This window comes from Penicillium hordei, assembly GCF_028827395.1.
Source record: "Penicillium hordei strain IBT 12815 chromosome Unknown utg000005l_segment0_segment0, whole genome shotgun sequence".
Classification (NCBI taxonomy): domain Eukaryota; kingdom Fungi; phylum Ascomycota; class Eurotiomycetes; order Eurotiales; family Aspergillaceae; genus Penicillium; species Penicillium hordei.
Genome location: NW_026623146.1, coordinates 3,391,562 through 3,408,228, shown reverse-complemented (window position 1 = coordinate 3,408,228; position 16,667 = coordinate 3,391,562). Strand labels below are relative to the sequence as shown.

The 16,667-nt window shown below is 40.5% G+C and overlaps 2 protein-coding genes across 2 annotated transcripts; one reads left to right on the top strand and one right to left on the bottom strand.

Moving 5' to 3' along the window:
* Positions 1-3,636: 3,636 nt before the first annotated feature.
* On the bottom strand, positions 3,637-5,535 carry N7537_010166 (ankyrin repeat domain-containing protein; the record flags this gene model as incomplete). The annotated part of the gene is made up of 2 exons (XM_056901220.1): positions 3,637-5,375; positions 5,490-5,535. The coding sequence occupies 2 exons, from the start codon at positions 5,533-5,535 to the stop codon at positions 3,637-3,639; spliced, it is 1,785 nt and encodes a 594-aa protein (XP_056749888.1).
* Positions 5,536-8,993: 3,458 nt separating this feature from the next.
* N7537_010165 (nucleic acid/nucleotide deaminase domain-containing protein) lies at positions 8,994-10,475 on the top strand (the record flags this gene model as incomplete). The annotated part of the gene is made up of 1 exon (XM_056901219.1): positions 8,994-10,475. One exon carries the CDS (start codon positions 8,994-8,996, stop codon positions 10,473-10,475), a length of 1,482 nt encoding a protein of 493 aa, XP_056749887.1.
* Between the last annotated feature and the right edge of the window lie 6,192 nt (positions 10,476-16,667).

The following is a 16,667-nucleotide window of genomic DNA, read 5'->3' as shown; positions in this document are numbered from 1 at the left end:
TTCCCGGTACTAACAGAAGACATATTGCTTATTATGACTCGAAACTTAATTCGAGACGGTCTTTAATATATTACGTACTAGCTAACTAGTTATAGTTAGGTTAGATAGGTTTAGGGTATACTTGCCTTAATACTCCTCGAATAGTCTAACGTCAATAATTCGGTCTTAACTAAGCTAATGCCGCGCGGGGCCTTATAGTAGCCTAAGTCCTTTTAAGCGATTAAGGAACTAATACTAGGTAGAGCGCCGAGTAGATCGATACCGGGGTATTAGTCTACTCGTAAGTATTATCAAGTTATAATCAAGTAAAGAGTTATAGTAATCCAAAAGGTAAACATAAGTAACAATATATAATTAAAGACGAAGAACTAAACTAGATATATAAATAAGTGTCCTTATATATCCCTAAGTTCTTCCTATATAGAATAGTAGATGGTAGAATAGTAGAATCGCCTTAGCGGTTTCTACTAATCTACTTACTACCCTTCTACTACCTACATGATCACGTAATACTAAGCAGCGGTTGTCTAGTTCGTAGAGCAACCTATATATCGGAAATCCTCTACGGGGTGGATCCGCTCAAGGCGGATCCTGCTCTTACTCAGTGAGCTTGCACGTGATCTACTGACAGATATCCTGGTTGGCTCTCGATGGCCCATTGGTGTGCCTGGTGGGTTACCACTGATTGGTGACGGATAGGTCCGTAACATATAGGAGGACTACTAGTCGCTCTTTATCTTAGACTTTGGTTTACGAATACCACGTAGTATACTATAGAACGGCTACCTCTACTCTTTTAGATAACCCCTAATTGAATAGCTAATAAGTCGCTCGCTAGACCCGCTTCCGCTCTCTATCTAACCGCAAAAATACCTTAAGGAGGTCTAACGCTAAGCTAAGATATCGTAAATATCTATAAAATTAATAGCTTATATAATCGGCTTATATAATCGGCGAATTATAGGCTACCGCTTAGATTAAGGGATTTTTTTCTTATTAATATCTTCCTAATCTATCAATTATTAGCTAAGGTATCCTAGAGGCTATAACGTTATATAGTAGCTACTATAAACCTAAGGCGCCCTTTAATAAGGCCGGTTAGCTAGATTAGTCCGGAGTACTCTTAAGTAATCGCCCGACGTAAGTAGCGAATAGTATTAACGAGGTAGTACTATCGTAGTTCTTAGTTATATAGGGTCCGTAAGGCGATATACTATATAATTCTTTAGCTAGTAATACCCTAGCGGCGCCTAGGTATTAAAAAGGATAACTAACCTCCTTTTCCTATTCTTTAGATATAATTTAGAACGGACGTAGATATACTAGCCTAGTAACTACTATATTCTTATTTAAGCTTACTTTATTATCTATTAGTTTCTATCTCTACTATATCTCCGCTATATCTTATTACTTTCTTAGGAATAAGGGTAGATCTTAATTAAATCGAGTTCTACTATAGCCTAAATCGCCCGCCGCTTTCTATTAGTATAAAAAGCGTACCCCCTAACTACGCCCTAGCTTATATACTACGATACCTCTAGTAGTCTTTTTCTACTAGGTTCGGCTTCTATCTAGGACTATATAAGGTACCTCTAGGATAGTTACCGCTACTAACCGGTATAACTTATAAGTAGAATATATTTAACTTCGAGATTAATTATATCTATAGACCTACTTAGACTAAAATAACGAAAGATATCGGACCCTTAGTAATAATAGATATACTAGCTACCTATAATATTCTATTAGATCGTAGAAGTTCTATACTAGCTTTCTTAGAGCTAGTACTATCGATATACTCCGCGAGAACAATCCTATATCCTATAAGGCTAAATTACCTAGACCCTATTCCTCCTAATATACGAGGAGATAATCTACCGGGTAAGCTAATATAATATATTGAAATTCGGCTATTATCCTTTTATTATCTAACTTTTTTTATATTATAGATACTATTCCTAATACTTAAGAAATAGAGACTTCTTAACTATCGTATATACCCTATATAACTATACCCGTATTTATACTAGAACCTATACCCGAATAAGCGAACTATATCTCTAGTAACCTATCTATAGTAGGTAGTTTTTAGTAAGAATTAGCTAAGCGGAAGTTATCTATTATAAAGCCCTTAGATAGTTTAGATAGTAGGGACTATAAAAATAATTTAGAGCCGAGTTAGATATCTAATCTAGATTAAAATCTATACTTAAAGGTAAATAAGGCTTCTAAGCGGGCTAAAGATCCTAGTACTATTAAAGATATACTAGCTATATCTAGGCCTTCCTCTCTACCGATAGCTCGCTTTATATTAAAATATTCTTAAGCTCGAACGATACTAAGTTCTAAACCCTTAGTACGCTACCTATCGATAGCTATAGTTATACCGTTAACGTCCTAGAAATAAGGAGCCGCTAGGATAAGTATAAGGGCCGCTATAGTAATATATAAGAAGCGACTCCGCTTAGGTCGAGGTACCGGCGACTACTAAGATAAGAATACCCCCTATAATATAATATAGCCGTATTAAAAGAGGAAGAAAAGGAGACCTTTAATTAGGCTACTTTCCGACCCTTCGAAATCTTCCGTTCCTATTTTATCTTATCGCTCTAGTACTATCTAGGGCTTATATAGAAGTACTATCCTTACGGTCGAGTCTAATACTAGTCTAAAACCGGTATATTTCTTTACTTTCGTACCCGACCCTAGCCTAATACTACCTTTAGCCTATATAGCGGTTATCCCCCTATTAAAACATACGTATACGTCGGACGAGAATATACTACTCGTACGGCTAAAGGAAAAAGAGGCAATATCATAGTCTAAGATTACGACTCACTTCCTAGGTCGAAACATGTCATCCCTTTAAGTCCACTATTCAACCAAATTACGCAATAAGGCTAGTTCTCGGTCTAGAAAACCGAGGAGAGGCGAATAAGAGAGGCTATACTATCGGGATATTTCTTGGTTCGCGCCTATCGACCTTTCGCTGTATACAACATCCTCCGTAGCCATCTGTTTCAATACAAGCATTAAGTGCAGCTTTGTATACTCTGTAGTATAGGGACCTATGATTTACTACATCCGGTTAGTTTTGCCGTCCCTGGCCCAGCGCCCTAATATCATCTTGGCGCCAAGTACCGTAGCCTCATTCCTTTAATTTCTTCGCTCATCCACCCTTCCTACCATCTCCCTCGCAAGCCTATCTCTCCTCGCTTACCAGCGGCCTTTTCCCCCATATTCTTCGTTCTTCCTCCTTCCGTCCTTCCTGCTCTCTCGATCCAAAAATGACGCGCTTTCGACTCGACGGAATTGAAAGCTGGGAAGCGTCTGTGACCAGGATGATATAACCGCGACGACCACTAGCTCGGACGAGTGGGGCGATCCTACTTATAAGGCGGATCTGACGGAGCCGGACGATGCCCTGAGCTCCCGAAAACGTCTTCGTTTGGACGAGAACTGCTCTGCCTTAGGGACCTTCCAACGACCTAGGTGAATTCTAGGACGATCCACTAGATAGTGATGGAATTGGTCTCTTCGAGATCCCCGAGTATTTTGACAAAGCTCCCGGTACGCTTAAATGACGAGCGCATTGAGGGCTAACATCGAAGTAGTTCCGAAATGGCACGATTGTCATCATCCAATGCTGCCCTTACTTGAGCATGGCGCCCTTGGGGCAGATGTAAAGCCCCTGTACAGAGCGTCGAAGGAATCGTCCCACTTTATATCAAAGAGGACGTCTTCCAAGTCTTCTCTACGCGCCTTTTCTTTCGCATAGTTAAGGGGTGTCTCGCCAAGTGAATCTTTGGAATGCATATCCAAGAAGTCTTTCCGTTGAAGGAACTCTACAAGCTCCTTGGTAAACGCACCATGAATGGCCCCGTGGTGCATGAAGGTCCTCCCGTTATAATCTTGAGCTGCTGGATCTGGGCCATCATTAAATAGATGCTCGAGAATCTCAGTGTCTGCTCCCTTATGGTGCATGAGGAGGTGGGCCAAATTTTCTCCACATCCATTAACCCACCGTAGATCAGCACCGTTATTCATCAGTAGAAAGAATATGTCTCTCTGAACTCTTAGGTGAAATGATCCCACGTACAGGCCAAGGGATGAGATTCCCTTCGCATCATACTGATTGACGTCGCAGCCAATCCGTATCAGGAAGTCAACCATGTTGAAGTTGGAGAAGATGGACGAGACATGATGGTGTAATGGATTTCTGCCGTGATGATCTATCGAGTACCAGAGCTTCGAAAGCGCGCCGTCACATGCTGTTGTCAGACAATGCAGGACATTTAAGCGACTATCGCGCAATGCGTAGTGGAACGGGCTCAATCCGTCGCGGTCTTCCAACAAGATATCGTGGCCTTCATCCACAAGTTTTTGGACCACCTCCACGTTCCCTTGCTTGCTGGCAAGGTGGAGACATGTCTGATGACACCCGTTCAATCGTGAGCTAACTGCTCCTTTCTCTATGAGGTTGCATAGAATCGACAGCGAATAATGCTTGCTAAAGTCTATCAAGTGCTGAGGGCAATCCCCATTAGCATTAGCGATGTTGACGTCAATGGTTTCGCTCGCGAGGAGCGTGTCAACAATGTGTGTTCTAGCTTGATCGATGGCTCGATAGATATCAGAAGCTTCCTCATTTTCGTAGTCCGTGATCAAGTCTCTTAAGGCCTCGATGGTGTAATCACCGCTCTTCCATACGTCGTCGTATTCACGGCCCAGGATGCGGCTCCTGATCGCAAGATGGAGTGGAGTATCGCCAATATCAGATTGAGCATTTGGATCGGCCCCGTGTTGGAGTAAAAAGGCGGTCATCTTTGTGCATGCGTTCAAGGAAGAGAAATGTAGCGCTGTGAGGCCGGATTCTAGACTCACGCCAGCACTTTCTCTCTCGTCCTTGAACCTCCTGTGTGTGAACATGCTCACAGTTGTGCGTCCAGGCCATGATAGTCTTCGAATTTTGACTGTCAGATCGAGACTCCTCTGAAGAAAGACTTGTGCAAGTTCTTCATCGAGGTTTCCAACTGCGTAAAGGAATGGTGTCATGTTGTACTTATCACAGTCATATGGAGGGACTCCAGCGTCAAGCAGGAAATTGACAATTTTGCAGCCACTTCCATGACCATTCTTGCAAATAGTATGGAGGACGTTTTGGTGGTCGTTATTTACCGCTCTCACGCATGCTCCAGACTCAACTAGAAGTTTTACGGCTTCAAACTGGGAGTATTGGGCAGCAATGAGCAAAGGTGTTTGTCCCTGTGCATCTTTGACTTCCAGTCCATGCTGAGGGAAGGACGAGATTAACGGAATAATTCCCCAACGAGCGGCAACATGAATGGCAGAGATGCCCGTGTCCAAATCAGCCCCTGAGAATTGTTCCAGGTGGTTGTAACTCTCTGAGCCACCATTTCCACGTCGCTAATCGGCCTTGAAAAAATGCCTCGTGCTCCTTCGGAATGTCGAAGTCTGTTTGAGCTAACCTTGCATGCTCTGGCCAGTGCAGCACTGAATAACCAAGGAATCCATGGCTAGGCTTCAAAGTTGATGTATTTATTTTTGGCCGGCAATGTTGAAGAATGACTTCGATGCAGCGATACGTCAGTGTATAGTTTGCTGCAGAAGAATTGATCTCTTGCATCTCCATCATTAAGAATTCTTGCACCGATCTGTGCAACATTCGCACATGGTCATTGTCAACAACAACCAACAAATGGCACAAGTCGATGATCTCTCGCGTGAATTGGAGGCGACTACTAGAATCTGTGTCAAGATGTAGGCGACATGCTTCAGCTACTTCCCCTATTGTGAGTGGTCGCAATGCGAATGCAACAGTCTCCAAAATCTTTTTAATCAGCGGGTAATCGTCTGGGCCGCATGTTGCTGCATCGAGCAGCAGCTTCCGATACAATTTGTATAACCCTCCTGGAAGATCCTGTAGCTTCTGGACTACTTTCCTCGACTGCACCGATATCAATTCATTATGAGCTATCCCGACCCAGAGGAAGGTACCCTCGGCCTTCTCTTCAAGAATTTGGCGTACTTTCTGGGCAACGGGATCAGTGTAGTCGTTCCTTCTCGCGAGGTCCTTCACTGTATCCTTGATCATAGATTGAAGATCCTTCTTTACCTCTTCAAATGAGCCTAGATCAACATAGGTGAAGGACGATAGGTAACTCTTGAGCTCGTGATTCGGACGGCTGATAATTAAAAAGTGCAACCTGGGTGTGTCTAAGCGGGTCGTGCCTGCTTTGCTGAACGACTGGGAAATTTGATGAGACAAGGTTTGCTGTGACTTGCGGTCGCATTCGTCCAATGCATCGATGATGCAGTATATCTCAGGGCTAGTAGTTGCTTGTCCAATATCCATAAGCAACGCCCACAAGGAATCAAATGAGGCGAAAAGTGCGTCTCCTCGAACGTGATATTTTGACAAGACCCGTTTCAAGACTGGGGGGTGCTGAGTAATGATCTGATATATAAGACCTCTCAGTATCGACGTTGCCTCTCTCCGGCGTTCCGAGTCAGCTTCGCAAAAAAAGCAAGCTAGGACATTATTCCCGTCGGCAAAATAATAACTATGCGGTATTTCCTCCACAAGTGTCACGGCCATCGTCGACTTGCCAATTCCGGGGTTACCATACAGCCACAAAATGTTTCGCTCCAGCTCATCATTGCCCTTGTCTCGCTGAAACCAAGACTTGAGTTTGTCTGACTCTAAAAACCAGCTGCAAGTTCCTGGAGTACGATCCCCTTTTGTCCGTTTTATTGAGTTCATATCTTCATTAGGATCGGTGATGAACAGATTTGCGAGACAAGTTTTTTCCACCTCCCCAAAATCGGCTTCTATAAGATGATCAGTTGATGGGGATACTGCAAGGTGATGATCACATACCTTGATCTGACTTCTTCATGTCTTTCACTTGTGGAAGAAATGATAATAGTGCCTTCGCATACGCAGCTGCAGTAAGAGCTGCATAGCCCTGCCACCCTTTGTGCTTATGGGAGTCGCAGTAGTCGCAGATTCCTCGTATGACCAGACATTGAAGCTGATCCATGAGTCCGGCTGCTTCCATCTCGAAACAGAGTACAGGAATATCTTCTGCAATAGAGTCTCGCATCACAGCATCCTTTATAACTTGATTGCCAGACGCAATCAGACCATAATGAATTTGTGGTTCGCCATTCATGCGTGATTCACGCGAGACAAGCTGGTTTTTGTCACATAACGAGCAGTCTCCACTGCCTCCTCGGTGTTCGTATGCCGAGAGAAACAGCCAGTCTTCGCCTGGAGGGGAAAATTGCTTCTGGTGACGCCGCAAAACACCAGACATTATCTTGCCAAGCGGCAACTTCTGCAGCATATGGTCGCAACGTATCTGGGAGAGAGCGGCCAGCAGAGACACATGTGGCTTATTGAGTGATCCCGTGCGCTGGAAGCGGCCCTGCTGAGACGCTTTCCCATAGTCGTACTGGACCACGCCACCAGATGTTCCCATAGGTGTGCTAACGACCACATCTCCTAGACGAATATCAACATTCTTGGTAGGTACTCCCCTCCCACTCCGACCATCAACCCGAACTTTACGGAAGGGAAGGTTTGCTTCAGTTGAGTCACCACGGATGTAGCAGAAGTTGTCCCATAAACACCGGACGGTAAGCAGACGACCACTATATTATGTCCACTCAGACTCCCAAGCGTGTAGATATTGTGGTCAGTCTCAGGTTTAGGAAGCGAATTGTGAAGGTGATCGAGCAAACATTTCGCAGCCGCCAACTCTATCGGCAATGCACATATCCACGCGACCGTATAATCATGCAGTAATACACGTCGACGCGGCCTTTCGGACATAGTGAAAGCAAACGCAGATTTTCGGTCGGCTTTTGTGGTAGAGTCGGTGTTGTGACAAGAAGAGGTAGGTATGATGTTTGAGGGTCGTCAGTTAGGACAAGAGGGAGTGGTTGTAGCGGCCATACAAAGCAGTGCAAATCTCATCAGCGCCTAAGCGCCCACGGGCTTTTCAGATCTAGTCAAATCAGCGTCGAGCATCCCAGGCGAGGCGAGTCACATGTACGTCGTCCGTAGCCTCACCATAAGGCAGCTGAACAAGCTACCCTCATACACGAATCTGATCTAGAGTGCATACTATATCTGATCGCCATTTGCCATTATACAATTCTGATGTAGCCCCTGAACTATCGCCTCTTAAGCGCCAAGGAAATTCTTTTTCAAGAGCCGTTTTACACCTACGCTACAGGAAAATCTAGACGTACCGCCAAGACAAAAAGGGAGGGTGATACGGAAGTACCTTGCCAATCGGACCGCTCATAATCAGCAGGGATTCGTTCCCATTGGGCTCTGCATAAGGCGGGCAGAGACCCCTGCTGCTTACACTACAAACAGGTAAGGCGCCTGCGCCGAACGACAGTGGAGGTCCGCATATCCATCCTACTAAAGTATATTAAGATCTCATCTAGTCTCAAGAGTGCCTTTCTTTTGGTCTCTCATATCACTTTGGGACTCGCACAATGAGCTGTGAACCGCATATTGCTGCAGTGGTTTGTGCGGAGAATATTGCTCTCAATTACTTGCTGCATGAAGTTCCTGAGCCACCGCAACAAAAGCCCACCGAACGTTTTCGAGGCTCTGAAAAGCAGTACATACTTTCCTTCTCTAAAGAAAAGGAACTTGTGGAGGTCCTCTCCTTTCTTGCCAAAACTAAAGATGGATCGGATTATATCCCTGCCATGTGTGTCGAGCAGGACCCCAATGGTGCAGCAATGAAGTCTCTGCTGGCGATCAATAAAAAAACATATTCAGATGGGGATGGCTTACTTCAAAGTTTGAAAACTGGATTTGAGAACATTTTTCAAGTACTCAAAAAATCACTATATGGTTCGTTAGTCTCTGCCATTTGTTGTAGCGTCTGATTCGAATTTAGCCAGAACGAGGCAGCTCCACGGAGATCACGAAACAACTTCTAGAGATGATTGTGCAAATGTGCTCTTCTCGAATCGCTTCTAGATTGCGGCTCACTGGCAAAAAATGGGAAGACTCCAAAGCGTCCATCAAAGACATTCTGCAAAAAGCAACAGAAGGCACTCGGCAAATACTTCCCCAGAAGCTAATTCAGTTCAACCTAGAAGAAAGCCTGTCGATATTCAGAGCAGAATCCAAAAGCGTGATCCAGTCCGTCAACGCATGGTCCAATCATCGTGTTTCGCATCGTCTCAATTACATTGTGGAAAAGATGTATCGATTAAACAACATACATGGCTTGCAGCAACTCCTCCATCTGATTCCCTCTGGTCCCACAAAGGTGATCAAGGAGGCAGCCTTCACAGCTACTCTGCTCAACATCATTCGAAAAGTATCCAGATATAAAGAAGCCGCTCAGGTGCTTCATCGCATTGCTAAGAAGTTTCCTCTTGTCCGGAACATTGAGATTCAACTAGCAACCCTTCCCCAAGAGGCTTTCGATCGACCCCATCACCCGACGTACTCGCCGAGTCTTCCAGCCGTGCTGTCTCGTTTGGGGAAGATCAATGGTAAACAGTATAATATCTCCCAGATCTCCCGATTCATGAAAAATGGCAAGACCAAGAATCCGAATTACCAGTTCTCTGAGCAAACGAATAGAATTCTCCAAGAAGCCAAGATCCATGCGGAGATCCAGCTAATCGCCTACTGCGAAATTCAATCGCCTCCGCTGTTCCCGCGTGCCATCGCTTCCAGCAAGGATGCTTGTTTCTTGTGCCATGCATTCATCCAAAATCATGACAAGATGCACACATCACGCACACATGGAAGATTGTACCCTGGTTGGCGTCTGCCAAAGCTTTTGTCTTTCACGACGCTGGAGCACCGATTCAATGAAATCCTAGTGGACCACGCTCGACAGACTATCAGAGCTCGAGACAAAGGTCAAATGGGTGCTCACCCCTACCCGAATGAAAGTACCTTACTTCCTATGTTGGTCTCGGCGTCGACAATGAGCGCTGTACAAGATCCGGTCGAAATCACTACGGGAGCGGTGTCGCTTTCTGGTGTCTCTCCAGGCTCCAGAACCGTGGAAACAGCGGTCTCAACTGCAAATCCGCCTGGGGATTCTAAAGTATTCAGTGGCTGTGTTCTAGCGCCCAGCGACCGGTTGACTGGCATCATAACTCCGACGGCGCCATCGCCGTTCTTCCTGGCTGGCCCTCTACATATCCACCTCGAGATGGAAGGAAGTTCGACTTCCGAATCCATAACAAGGGGTCTTTCGCTCTCTATTGAAAGAACGGACGTCGAGCAGATCATAAAATTTCCTACTGGGTCTCTAATGGTGGACGTGGTGGAACTAGAGAGGGATATGACATATGCCCTCCCGGCGGACGGGACGTTCTGCCTCACAGCTCACGGTATCGCAGTGAGAATTGAGTGCAAGCAATGGAACGGGTTATACACCAGCCTTCGGGAGAGGTAAATCTTTTACTGAAGTTAAGAAGGGACGAGCAACGGCCGTGGTCCGAGGCGGATCTAAAAGGGAGTATAAGTTCAAGGAGCTCTATTGCCTGTCTTACTATTTTTGTTTCCTCGGCTTTGTTTGCTTTCCCTCCTGTTGCTGCTCTCTTACTGTATATAGGGTCATGAAGCTGACTGCGACTGAATCCAGGTGATTATGTGCACCGACAATAACTGTAGAGTGGCCTTGCTTTCAACCGCTACGTGTTGGGTCTCTCAAGCTTAATGCTGGACAAGGAACGAGATAGCGAAGGCTCGGCCTTCTGGAAGGGACACGCAATTGATTAGGACTGTTTAAGAAGATTGTTTGTCCGGAACGGCGGTGGGTGGCGACTGACCTCGGGAGGAAATACTGCTTAGTAAATCTTACTACGCACCCGTGGACCAATTGGAAATCAACCAGTCTGAATTGTTATAATGCCCCTAGCTGGCAATTTAACTAACGTATTTCACATGCGAGCTGGACACACAAGCGAGCTGGACACCCCAAAACACCATAGTAAATGCGATATATTCTACACTGATATCTCAACAACCACGGTTTTATTTTATTTTATTGCCTGCCGATAACCATTGATAAGGATTTTGAACACTGTATATTAATTTCGAAGAGATCTAAAATCTACAAAGCTGCGGTATCGAAAATTACGTTGCCAGGAGCTAGAAATATATATATCTCTCAATTATTAAGGGATAGAAATTCATTAAACTCTTCCTAGAGACTAGATGCCACCTAAAAAGTATTCTTTTATAAGGATAAGTCCCTATAACCTATGATTGTTGTGATACTATGTTGTAATTTATCGCATTTGTGTCCAGCTCGCTTGTGTGTCCAGCTCGCATATGAAATACGTTAAGTTAGTTAACTTAACTAACGTAGTTCCTAGCCGATCGGGTCACCCCATTTGAAATCGCGTATTTCTAGCCACCTACCAATAGACTACGACTCCCATAGGAGTTGGCAAAGGTCTAGGAGCAATATAGGCGCTATAAAGTGAACACGGATACGGAGGCAAAGGTTTAAATTCTTTGATAAATGACCTTAGAACAAGTATATTAAGGGCGATCAAGGCAGCGGGATGGGGATAAAGGGTATCAAAAGACCCCGGAAGAGAGGGCGGATAAGGTATCTTATAGGCGCTCGATTAGGCTGGCCGAGAAGGAGGGGGCCCTAAATTAGGATGCAGAGGGGAGCCATTTTCGGCGCCGTTTGGTCGCCAGTGGAAATAGGGGGAACAATCATTGAAGTCGAGCGTCAACAGCTGGACAAGAGGATAATAACTAACGGTGCTGGTTGGGTACAGAATAGGGGCCAGTAAAATGGAGCAGGCGGTCAAGCAACGGCTCGCTGTCCAAAGTTACGGGTGGAAAGGCGGCCGTTTCTGGCGCCAGAGGTTGTCATTTTCGGCGTCGATTTCACAGGTCCCTATATTCTAGATGTAAACGGCGGTCCTATGAATTACTATATCGGGTTAGTTTTTCCTTTTTGGGTTTAGCGCCCCTAATATACCGTCACGTAACCCTACCTTCAATGCCCGCCGACATAAAAGACCCGTCTTTACTTACTCTTCCTCCCTTTCTCTCACTTTTCTATTTTTCTGCCTCTCTATATTTCACTTATCGCCGCCCCCTTTCTTTTACTCTAGCCCCTACCGACTACTATATATTTGCTTTTAGCCCGACGTACTAGAAAATAAAGTATTAATATATAGTTATACGATATAGTAGATAGCTAGATTACCCTAGTGTTTCTACCCCTAAGCGACTAGATAGTATTAGAGCCTACGCTAGTTAGAACGGCTAGGGAGTCGGATCGAGTAGTATCTCCGGTAAAAATAAAAGAGGTAAAGATATCTATAATTCTATCTAGATCGCTTACTTTCTACTAGTAAGGCCTTTCTATTAAGTATCTATTATTACGCTAACCCCCCTTATTACGAAGTCTTCTTAATACTATATACTCCGCTTTATCCGCCCTATCTTAGGCCCCTACCTAAGGTTATATTATATAGCCTTTAGCGTCGTAGATTTACTCTCGGCCGCTTACTCGTATAGTTCTAGGATAGATATCGAGTACTATAAAGCTAGCTATAAAGCCTTAGTTCTAAGCCCTATAAGAGTCGCTAGCGATACCCGAATTCGATATAGGGCCTTTAAAAATAAGAATAGGCTAGCTATAAATTAACGAAGCTATTAACTCGGTATCTATTTACTTCTAATTTAGAATAGAATCGTATTTACTATATCTAGCGAGAATATAGACTAGAGAGGTTCTATACGAATCCCCCGAGCGAGGAGAACGAGTATAGGATAGTTTCCGAATTAGTAATAGCTCTTTATTATAGTTAGGATAATAAAGTACTTTATAGTACTTAATACTTTATATATACTATCTTAGTTTTATATAATCTAATCGGGTTATATATATATATACGATAAATTATATAAAGTAGTATCTAATCGTCTCTTAATAGTAGCCTACTCGAACTATTAGCTCTTAGGTATATAATAAGCTTTATACCCTAACTCTAGCTTAATTAGACTTCTACTTTCCTCCTATCTAGTCTACCTAATATCTAGATATATCTCTCTTTTTTTTAAGCTATAATAACTAGTCCGTTAAGTACGATTATTATTAAAGATAATAAACTACCCCTAAGCTAGCGGCTAACCGATTTATAAGTCTAAAAAAGATCTCTATATATATCTTTTAGGATCCTAATCGAACTAACCGATACTATAAGTAGTAAAATAGAACTATTATATAAATATAAAAGGGCTAAAGGAAAATAACGTAATACTCTAGTATAGCTTTTCTAAGACGCTCTAATTTCCTAAGCTAATAATAAACTAGGATACCTATTTTAAGAAGCTATATAAGATACTTAATAAAGAAGTTAAAAGTCTCGATTAAAAAGTTAAAAAGCTATAAAAGTAAGTCTAGGAACTTTAGGGTAAGCTTCTCCTATAGGAAGAGTAGTATTAAGAGGAACTTTAGAGTAAACTTCTCCTATAGAAAGACTAGTATTAAAAGGAGCTTTCTCGAATACGTATTCTAAACTATAATATTTACTATAAGTAGCCGGATCGTTAGTATATATAGGTATATAGGTATTTAATTTATAAGGTATATAAAGAACGGCTTAATCGAGATCTATACCCTATATATAGAAAAGAATTTTCGGGGTTTATTAAATACTTTCTATTTATAGGATAGATATATATATATTTTCTACTTAAGACTAAATTTAAAGTCGACGCTTACTTAGTAATTTTACTTAAAATCCTCTCTTATTAGCTTAAGAACGATTATAGTTTATAAATACTATAAAGTCTATAATATATAATTAGAGGATAAAGATTAAGACTATATTAGTCGTAGACCCTTAGGTTATTTTTAACTTTCTTATCGATATTAACGTCGTCTAATAGATTAAGATTATTACTCTATATCTTATAGTTAGTTCGAAATTAATAGAATATTCTAGTTTTCTTATAATTTCGTAAGGTAGCTAGATAATATAAGATAGTTAAACTTAAAGATTTAAATATTATAATAAGGGAATAGATATATCTATATTATAGAAGACGGGTATACTTATATACCTTATATATCTTATCTATATTACGCTTTTATACCTTATAATTATTACGCTAATTTCTTATATCCGGTTAATACCGCTAGAGTCGAAAATTATCGGTATATAATATTTAGGATAATAGAATATTCTTAGGGCTCGAAAATTTCGGGCTATAGATTTTATAATCTTTTAAATTATATTACCTCTTAAAATTTACGCCCTATAATTTTCTTAAAGGTTAAATATTCCGAAGATAAAATTTTAAAGGGATCTTTTATTTAGGCTTACTTAAGATTTAAGCTCTTTAAAAGGGCTTATAGTAAGCTATTAAACTAACTTATTTAATTTACTCCTTCGCGTAAAAAGGGATAGTTTAACTATAAGGTTCTTTAGGGGGGCTACGCCTTTTAGGCTAATATACTAAAACTATTAGCTAACTATAACTAACTATATTAACGTATATTAGTTATTAATTTTAATCTAACCTCTATATATACGGAAGATAGTATAGAGATTATAGTATATTTAATTTATAAGCTTACCTTTATTTCTATATTAAACGAAAGACGGTCTATTCTAACGATAAGTTTCGCCCTAGGAATCTTTTAAAGTCGGTATTCTATATTAAAATCTCTATATTCTAGACTATATAGTCTTATAGTATAACTTCTAAATTCTTTATATACTTATTATCTTTAAAAATAAATACTAATAGCTAAATAATATCTCCCGTTCGTTCTTTAATTAGAGTAAAATTCTTAAATAATCGTAGTAACTAATAGAAAGATAGGAGAATAAGAGAAAGCTACCTTATTCTAATTCTAAAATAATAAATTTTAGCGTAACTTAGAAATACTACTATATAACTTATAAAAGGGTTATTACTTAAGTCCTTCTTAGATCCTAATCGTAATATATAGCTAAATTCTACTAGTAGGATATTATAATTAAGTAAAAGCCCTTTTAGGTAAAAGAGATTTTAATTTAGGCTAGAAGAATCCTATCTACTCGCCTTTTTCTAGTATTACGTTTTCCTATTTTCTAGCTATAGAGTACTATTCCTAGAAGATTATAGAACGGGATATAGGGTAGAGTAATCCCTAGAGTATATAAACTTATAGTAACGACTAAAGACTTCTTTATTAATACTCTTAATTATTACTAGCTTAAGGGTCTTTCTTAGAAAAGAATTTTCTAATACCTAGTAAATTAAGAATTGCTTTTAGTTTTTACTAATAAAAAAATAAACGAGATTAGATTATAGGACTCTATATAATTATTAGGAATTAGAATAATCTTTATCTAAATAAGGGCAAACTTAATTATAATATATAAGCCGTATTATATAGAGAGTATTTAGAGATAGAAAGGTATCTATTAAAGGTAGTAGTATTTTTTAATTTAATAGTAGGATAATAGAGAGTAAAGGTTTTCTTCGATATTCTTTTTCTAAAAGAGGATTCTTATAGCTCTTTATAGTAATTAGCTAGGCCCTAGCTCTACTTTTAGTTATAGTCTTATATCTATAGCGCTATTATATTATCGCCTAATAAAAGCTATTATAGAGACCCGCTCCTATAGTAAGCTAATAAGCTAATAAAATCAATCCTTACTAATAGTATATTAGGCCGTTCCTAGGAGTAATAGGGTAGTACGGATATATAAATTACGTATAGAAAAGGTTACTAAGGATCGCCTATATAGTAATTAAATAAGGGTATTATATCCTAATCTTAGTATAATATATATATAGTATTATATTTTTAAAGGATATAAGAAGATTAATACTCTAAGGCTTTTCCTAATATAGACTAGTATACTTACCTAAACGAGCTCGAAAAATAGTATAAGCATAGAAGAAGTAGTAGTACTAGTTTCGGGACGGACTATATCTAATAAGATACGTTAGGGGCTAACGTCTAGGACGTTATTACAAGTCCTACTTCTTTAGCGGTAAATCGGCTAAATAGCGATATAGCCGTTATCTCCTCGATCTAAACCCCTACCCTTTCCTCTTATAAAGGGTTATAGTATAATTTATAGGTTAGTAAGGAAATTTATTTTAACGTATTATTTAAGGTATTAGCTTTTATTACTCTTTATCTAGCCTTTAATTCTATATTAAACGAAAAATAGCCTTTTATAAAGACGGAACTCTTTCTAATAGCTTTAAGAAATCGGTATCTTATATTATAACTTCTATATTCTATACGATATAGTCTCGTAGTACGGTTTATAAATCCTCTATTTGCCCCCTATTCTTAAAATAAAATTGTAAAAGCCCTATAATTTCCCTAGTCCGGTCTTTAGATAGTTCGAAGTATTCGAGAGATTAAATTAGCCGGTATATTAATAAAATACGTAGTAAGGTCTAGTCTATATTATAAGTAAAACGGTTAATTTTAGCGTAGTATATAAATATATTCGTATAGCTATATCGATAATTAGTAGCCGAGTTTTTAGCGGCTTCCGCTTATAAAGCCTAGTTAAGCTTTTCTAGTAGGTACCTATAGATATAAGGAAGTATTATTAGATAGAAGATATTATAGATTAGATTTCGAGGATCCTATTAT